The sequence below is a fragment of the Zea mays genome, chromosome 4, assembly GCF_902167145.1.
Source record: "Zea mays cultivar B73 chromosome 4, Zm-B73-REFERENCE-NAM-5.0, whole genome shotgun sequence".
NCBI lineage: Eukaryota > Viridiplantae > Streptophyta > Magnoliopsida > Poales > Poaceae > Zea > Zea mays.
Window position 1 is genome coordinate 207,516,746 of NC_050099.1, and position 8,584 is coordinate 207,525,329.

The 8,584-nt window shown below is 48.8% G+C and overlaps 1 protein-coding gene across 1 annotated transcript; it reads right to left on the reverse strand.

The window, feature by feature from the left end:
- Positions 1-5,417: 5,417 nt before the first annotated feature.
- On the reverse strand, positions 5,418-8,063 carry LOC732824 (calcium/calmodulin dependent protein kinase-like). Its single transcript, NM_001112436.1, has 7 exons — positions 7,330-8,063; positions 7,186-7,240; positions 6,536-6,646; positions 6,194-6,426; positions 5,889-6,096; positions 5,729-5,788; positions 5,418-5,603 (listed from the first exon to the last, which is right to left on the reverse strand). The coding sequence occupies exons 1-7, from the start codon at positions 8,061-8,063 to the stop codon at positions 5,418-5,420; spliced, it is 1,587 nt and encodes a 528-aa protein (NP_001105906.1).
- Between the last annotated feature and the right edge of the window lie 521 nt (positions 8,064-8,584).

Here is an 8,584-nt window from a genome sequence, read left to right on the forward strand (position 1 = left end):
TTGATACCGGAATGCAGTGGAAGCCTCTTCTTTGTCCAAGTCTACCTGTTCCCTTTCAATCCATCTTTGAGACTATATCAAAATCACTCAAGCAAACATATTAGTCTCAAAGGGGTCAAGTTGTAGTACATCCTCCCCCTAATCATGTGCATCATTGCATAAGGACTCGTGAGGTCCAGGGTATAACTTGAGCACCAAAATAAGTAAAGACAGAAATGCTTAAAAGAACATGATCAAAGGCATAAAACACATGTATCATATAGATCAATACAGGTTCCACGAATCTATGACATCGATTTCCCCTTGATTTACTCTTGTTGGGATACTCCTTGCGTCCCTTCAAAGTGGTCTTGAAGCGCTTGATTACAAGCGCCATTTCATCCTCGTCGAGCCCGACAACCTCTACTTGTGCCACCTTGTTAGGTAGCGCCTCCTTGCTACTTGTTGCCTTGATGGCAACGGGCTGCGCCTCATAGAGTGGGAGTGGTCCATTGGCGATGTCATTACTGTACCTAGCTTCTTTTACCATCATGCGACCGCTTAAGAATTTTTCGAGCATTTCCTTGGGCGTCATCTTGGTGTACCTGGGATTCTCACGAATAAGGTTTACAAGATTAGGATCAATAACAGTAAATGACCTTAGCATAAGTCGAACGACGTCATGGTCCGTCCATCTTGTACTCCCATAACTCCAGATCTTGTTCACCAGGGTCTTGAGCCTGTTGTACATTTCGGTTGGCTCCTCTCCCCTTTTCATGATGAATATCCCAAGCTCACCTTCCAGCAGTTCCATCTTTGTAATCATGGTGGCATCTATAGCCTCGTGAGAGATTTTGAGGGTATCCCATATTTGTTTGGCATTATCCAAGCCGCTGACTTTGTTGTATTCATCCCTGCATAGAGATGCTAACAAAACAGTAGTAGCTTGAGCATTTTTATGTATTTGCTCATTAATAAATACGAGATTATCACTATTATCGAAATGCATTCCATTTTCCACTATTTCCCAGATACTAGGATGGAGAGAGAATAAATGACTATGCATTTTATGACTCCAGAAAGAACAATCTGCTCCATCAAAGTGAGGGGATTTTCCAAGAGGAATCTACAATAAATGCTCATTCCAATTGTAGGGCATACGAGAATAATCAAAAGAATAGTTTTGATTAACAGTTTTCTTTTTCGACGACAAGTCTTCGTCACTGTCATCGCTTGGTGAAGAGGAGGAGGTGTCGCTGTCATAGTAGATGATCTTCTTGATGCACATCTTCTTCTTCCCATCTTTCTTCTTATTGTTTGAGCCTGAGTGAGTGGGCTTGTCACCAATTTTCTTCCCTAATAAATCAGCAAGCATAAATGCATCATGAACTTCACTTGATGCATCCACAGACTCTAAGAAGTATGTCCCCTCTAGACTATTCACAAGGAATTTGATCAAATGTCTCCCCCTCCTATCAGACCATCCATCTGACATAAGCGTACAACCATAATGATTCCATGCCCTCTCATGTTCCTCCCTCATAGTACTTGTCAATTTCACAACATCCTTAAGCAATGGTTGTCCAAGTTGATATGGAGATGGAGTCTTATAGCCTGAACCAAACTAGGAAGTTGCCTCTGAGAGCACCTAGAGGGGGGGGGGGGGGGGTGAATAGGTGATCCAGTAAAAATCAAGTCTAAACAACACAAAGTTGGTTTATAATAAATGTTAGTGAGATCAAAAGCAAGGTGATATGAATAGAGAGGAGAGAATTCTTCACTTGATTATTCCTTTAGAATATGTATTGAACTTAGAAACAATAGTGCAAGTGAGCAAGTGAGAACTTTATGGAAGAAAACAATCACAGAGAAAGATGCATAAGTGACACAATGATTTTATCCCGTGGTTCAGCCAATGCCTACTCCACGTTGTGGTGACCTCCTTCGGTCAAGGATTGCACTCAATCCCTCTCAAGTGATCCAAAGATCAAACTTGAGTACCACAGTTTTCTTCCTTATCTCAAGTTTTCCCTTTGTGAGGAATCTCCACAATTTGGAGTCTCTCACCCTTACAAAATTTGATCACGATTAAACCACAAGAGTAAGGGAGGGAATAGAACCACACACACGAGGCAAACTTGCAGTGACTCATGCACACAAAATGAGAGAGAAGAGCACAAAGGCAGCACAACGGAGTTACAACTCAACACAAGTGCCCAAATCTCAATCTACTAAAGCAAAGGCGTGAATCCGATGTCTCGGTGTTGTTGGATGTTCAAAGAGTGCTTGGTGTACTACTCCATGCGCCTAGGGGTCCCTTTTATAGCCCTAAGGTAGCTAGGATTCGTTTGAGTTCCATTTGGAAGGCTCTGGTTGCCTTCTGTCATTGGGCACACTGGACAGTCTGGTGCACCACCGGACAATGAACAGTGCATGATTCCCTTGCTTTTCTAGCAAAGCCTACCGTTGTAGCCATCGGCCCCATAGCACACCGGACAGTCCGGTGGCACACTGAACAGTCCGGTGCGACCTTTTGACTGTTGGCTGAGCCACGCGTCACCCGTTGATCGCGCGGTCGACCATTGGCTGGGCGCGCGGCTGGAACACCGGATAGTCCGGTGAATTGTAGCCATGGTGTCCTCAGCATTTTCCCGAGAGCGACATGTTCGCCGGGGCGCTAGCCTAGGCACTGGACACTGTCCGGTGCACCACAGGCTGGTGCAAGTCTAGCTTTCCTTAGCCAGAATTCTCCAATTCAATTTCTCCTTCTTTGAGAAGATTCCTAGCACTTAGTAGAATAATGTTAGTACCAAAAACAATTTACTAAGGCTAGAATCATACCTTGCTTTTCCATTTGCATCTCTTTGACTGTTAGCTCAATAAGGTCATAAACTCTATGTGTTGGGCATCTAATCACCAAAACATAATAGAAATGGCCCAAGAGCACATTTCCCTTTCAGCCTCAACAGCAACATGAAATTGTGTTGCTGCTGCTGCATTAAATGGCACACCGCATTCATAAAACCACAAAGCCCATTGCATATCCACATAATCCTTCTCCTCTTTGGACTTCATCTTGGCTGGAATTGTGGGTTGAGAACACCCTTTACGCCTTTCATCAACTACATCTTTAGGTGATTTCCGAAGCATCTCCACAATTGAGTTTTGCTTGCTTGCTTGATTTGCCTTGGTCTTGATTGATGTTGGAGTCTTATACAGATATGTTGCACGTCTTTGATTGGCTGCAGTCCCTGGACTTGGTTGTACCTTAGAGCCTTGGGATTCTATAGGCGCATCTTGTTGAACTTGAACAGATTCAGCTGTTGCATCCACCACCATTACATCCTCCTCCTCCTCTTGCTGCTCATTATCATCTAGGAAAATAGCTCTTTTCCTTCTATTGGATTTCCAATAATCCCTCATCTCCTTTATAATTGCAGTAGTGGTCTTTGAACATATCTTTGTATCTTCATAGCCACCTTCTAGATGCTGCTTTAGCCTTTTTATCCCTCTAGAAACTGTGGTGTCACAAAGGTTGCATGTCACTTGATCCCTATTTTTCAAATTTGCCCAATAACCATACTTCCAACCTGAATCATTTGAGCTAGCCTTCCTTGTTTTTTCTGTCTTTGGATCATAGTTGCCATTGTTGCCAGAAGATGGGCTAGCCATTAATTGATTTTAGTTAGTGCTGCTGCTGCATAAAAAATAGGAGGGTGATCCAAAGCACATGAGGCAGTAAGGCAAGCACTAAGGCAGTAAGGCAGGGACGCAGGGTGATCCAAATCACATGAGGCAGGCAGACAGGCAGCAGCAGCAGCATGAAAAATGGGACTACACACCAGGGCAGTAAGGCACTAAGGCAGGCAGCAGCAGACAGGCAGCACCGCAGCAGTAAGACACACGAGGGCAGCAAAGCACTATATATCAACTCAAGCACGAGCACACTGGAGTGACCATCAACACCTAACAGACTAGCACAAATAACTAGCTCAAGCACGAGCACAAGTCAAAGTCCAAGAGGCAAGCACAAGCAAGCAGGCAGTATATCCAAGAGATTCAGAACAGAGAGAACAGAGGAAGAAGGTGCAAGAAGAGTAGCTTTGATCCGATGGGAAGGACGCTAGCAGGGAGGCCGAAGGTGTGGATCGATGGGCGGGGATCCAATCGGAGGGGCGAATCCGCTCCAATCGAAGGGCAAATCGGCGGGTGGAACTCCAATCGGAGGGGCGAATGGAGGCTGACGGTCGGATGGAGGCGGACGACCGCGCGGACTGTAGCTGCTAGCGCCGCCCTCTTTTGTCTTCTCTTCCTCTCTTCCCTCTCTTTCCCTCCCACTCTCTCGATTTGGCGTGCTGCAGGAAAGGGTGTGCGCGTGCGAGAGGTGTACACGCTCCAAAAGCGTGAGCGCTTGCCGCGCCCTCCTGTTTCCCGCATGCGCGCAACCTCGTTTCGGCGGTGTGGCGTCCGCGTTGACAAATCAGACGCCAAGGCGACACTAGGCGACGCCATATCTAGCCAAGGCGTGGCGAGCGAGACGCCTAAGGCCATGTTTGGTTTCTTTAGTCTAGGGACTAAAGTTTAGTTAGGGGACTAAAGTTTAGTCCCTAACATGTTTGGTTCTAGTGTCTAAAAATAGTAGGTATATACTAAATGACTCATAAGAAGACTAAAATAGCCTTTAACATTCTCCTGCTATTCGTACAATTGAACTAAATGAGGGGTAAATATGGAATTAATATGGTTTAGTCCCTTTTAGCACATATGTGAAGTACTAAAGACTAAATCATTTTAGTCCTAGTGTTTGGCAAAAAAGGACTAAATGTGACTAAAAACTAGAGACTAATCTTTAGTCCCTCTAACCAAACACCCTCTAAGTCAAAAACACGCCTAGACGTCGCCTAGGCGACACCATAACAACATTGATAAGTACAATACAAAATAGCTTACCGTTATCCTTTTTTATCCTTTCAAAATTTGACAGCGTCGTGTCTTTTTTGCCACATGTGATTTCACCACTCTTGACACGTTTATTTTTCTACCTTAAAAGCTAGTTTAGGAGTACAAAAACCGAAGTGAATTGGAGGGACTAAAATCTCCTCCATTCAAAGTTGAATAAGGAAGTGATTTTAGCCTCTCGAACCCCTTTCGATTTTGTAACTTCTAAACTAGCCATATGTAAAAAAAACATCTGTGGCCGCCACCCATAACAACACAGCCAGCTAATCTAGCAGGATCCAGAAACACATAACAGCACAGCCATATCTAGCAGGATCCATCGAGGCTTTCCCACGACCCGTAGTTTCCAACAGCTAGCCGGCCGGATCGGACAACGGCACATGCCGGAGACTGATTAAATGATTCGAACGGTACTGTAATCAATGGTGCGTTCTCGTGGGAATGAAGTTGAACGAGTTGGAATCTCTCTCCCCGTCTAGCTATGGCGGCGGCGGCGGCCGGAGGGACGAGAGGACGACGTCCTGGAGGGCGCTGTCCTTCTGCATGGCCGCCTTGAACTCCTCGAAGCTCACCTTGCCGTCGCCGTTGGCGTCCATCTCGTCGAACACCTCGTCCAGCTTCCCGGGCTCCGTGATGTCGCCCGGAAGGCACTCCTCGGGCAGCGCCTGCATGCGACACCAAACACCATCACAACACAACAACTCCTGCACCTGTGACCGTCCAAGCAGTTCCCCAAGCAGGGGCGGAAACATATCCTACATGAAGGAGAAGGACGGACGGGGCTTCTTACTCGCAGCATCGACGCCAGCTCGTCCTTGCTTATGCACCCGGAGCGGTCGGCGTCGTACATCTGCCACGCCATTTGTCATTCAGTATGTGATCACCAAAGAGGATAGCATACGTACGTCGAGAGAGAGAGATGGGAGAAAGGCACTGCGTTTTCATGGCACCTGGAAGCAGAGCCGGAGCGCGTCGTCGCCGCGGGAGTTGCGGAGGCTGGACAGCCCGCACAGGATCTCCCTCATGTCCACCGTGCCGTCGCGGTTGTTGTCGAACAGGTCGAACACGCGCGGCGCCAGCGGGACCAGCGCCTCCAGCCTCATCGCCCTCAGCACCTGCTCGAACTCCGCCAGCGTCGCGTTCTCGCCGTCGGCGCATCTGCAACCACCAGCAGCCGTCGTGATCCACGACCACCCCATGCTGTCATGCATCTCATTGCTAAGGGGTAATATATATACCAGCATATCGTACTCACATCCGTGCAAAGTGAGCCCGCAGGTTGTCGAGCTCCTCGGAGCTCAGGTCATGCCGTCCCAGCAGGTTCCGCAGCCGCTTCGTCCGCAGCGCCACCTTGCTGCTGAGCACGCTGGCGATCGCCGCCGCCCGCAGCTTCCTTCTGGCGTTGAACCTCTGCAGCTTCGTCACGACCTCCGCGTCCATGAGGTCCTGCTTCGCGCAGTCCCCTATCACCCAAGGATGCCCCAGCAGCTGGTCCAGATGACACAAAAGACAACAAAGTCCACGGATTCAGTAAGCGCAGCTGTGTGTGACATAGATTGGCCAGTGTATGGCAATGTGGGTGGAAGAAGGGACATACGTCACTTGCTGTTGGCCTCTTGTAAGGCTCAACAGAGAGAAGACTGGAGATCAGTTCTTTGGCTGATGAAGAGATTGTCTTCCATGTATGGTCCTGGAAACTGAACTCTCCCTGAAAGGAGAGCGATAGCACACGTACGCCATTAGAGACAGCAGTTTATGACCATCAATGCCTTCTTTGCTGAAGCATGTAAATGTAAGCAGTTTAGAGTACACCATCATGTAATTCAGATACAGTTCTAGATTACTGAAACCTCATTTGTTGAAGAAAATGGTCCAATTTCCATGCTATGAAACTGTTGCTCCAAAATCTCTTGCCTAGGCCCAGGCAGGTTCTCTTCTTTTAAATACAGTTTAGGTTGGAAGAGCATATACCATTGAGGCCAGAAGTGAATGGACGTCTGAACTGCACTACGTTCATGAATGTGACATCTGACATATGGTATCAAAGATGGTTTCATATATATAAAGAACTTAATTTGGTTCCCAGCTCCACTACAGGTGAGCCAACATGTTAATTACTGTAAGTAAGATCCATCAGGTTTCTTGAATGATGCTCCTCATGAAACATGCAGATGCTTCGGGACAGCTCTGAACTCAAACGGAGCAACATGTCCAGAGACTCACTGGACACAGCAAAGCAAGACTCACCTGCAGTATCCTCTGCTGCTTCTCTCGATTAGTTGGTGCATGGAACGGCGGGCATCTGTCGTAACGTAATCGCACCAGGCGGAATTCAGCAGGAGAGAGAATCACAAGGAAGGTTGATTGATCAAACATTACATATTTACATACCCGGACAAGAGGATATACAGAATCACCCCAACAGACCACATGTCGCTGGCAGCCGAGACATCCTGCCTCGAGAGGGCCTCCGGCGAGACGTAGTCGATCGAGCCGAACAGGGTGACGACGGGGTCGCTGAAGTCCTCGACGGAGCTGAGGCCGAAATCCATGATCTTGAGCGTGGAGGCCTCGCCCCTGTCGGCGAAGAGGCAGTTCTCGGGCTTGAGGTCCCGGTGCACGACGCCCGCGCCGTGGAGCGCCTGCAGCCCGCGCGCGATCTGGCGGACGACGCCCGCCGCGTCGAACTCCGAGTAGTGGCGGTCGCGCCCCACGATCCGGTCGAACAGCTCGCCGCCCGAGCAGAGCTCCAGGACCAGGTGCACGCCGCGCGCGTCCTCGTACACGTCGTGCAGCGCGATGACGTTGGGGTGCGGCGCCACGGCCTCCACGATCCGCCGCATCACGAGGATCTCGTTGGTGAGCAGCGCGTCGGAGATGGACGACACCTGCTTCCACGTCGGAACCAGGCCGCCGCCCTTATTTGAGCCTTGCTGCGGCGGCAGCGTGCTCCCGCCGGTCGTGGTGGCCGGGCCCAGCCTTCGCAGGGTCTTTATGGCGACCTGTTGAGCCGCCTTCCCCTCTGACTTGCTCACTCCCCGCCTCACGATCGAGAATCCGCCTCGGCCGAGGACCTCCGCGACCTCATAGTCGTCCGACAGCTTCCTGCTCTCGGTCTTGGACATTGCGTGTGGCAGGTTTGTGCGAGGAATTGGGTATCAGATGCTGGTTGAGAGACCACAAGAACTGGAAGGCCACAATCAGTGTGAGGATTGGGAACCAGCACAGCAGGGCAGGAAGAACTGGGAGCAGTATAGTATAGCAGCTGGTACTGGTAGTAGAAAGGGACGTACCATATATATATTGTATAAGTAGCTTGTCTATGATTAATGGAGCAGCAAACTGAGAGAGAAGAGAGTAGAGTAGAGGGTAGAAGAAAGTGACATGTGCAACCAACAACCAGCACGACGGAAGAATAAACCCCGTCAGGGCTTGTTCGTTTAGACCAATCCAGAGGGGGATTGGAGGGGTTTAAATCCCTGCCTAGCCATTTTTGACTAGACAGGGATTTAAACCCCTCCAATCCCCCTCTGGATTGGTCTAAGCGAACATGCCCTCAAGGGTTTGTTTTGTGCTGATGGCAAGATGACAAAGAGTTTTAAAAACGGGGCGGTTTTGAAGTGGAGCACAGGATACAAAATAAATA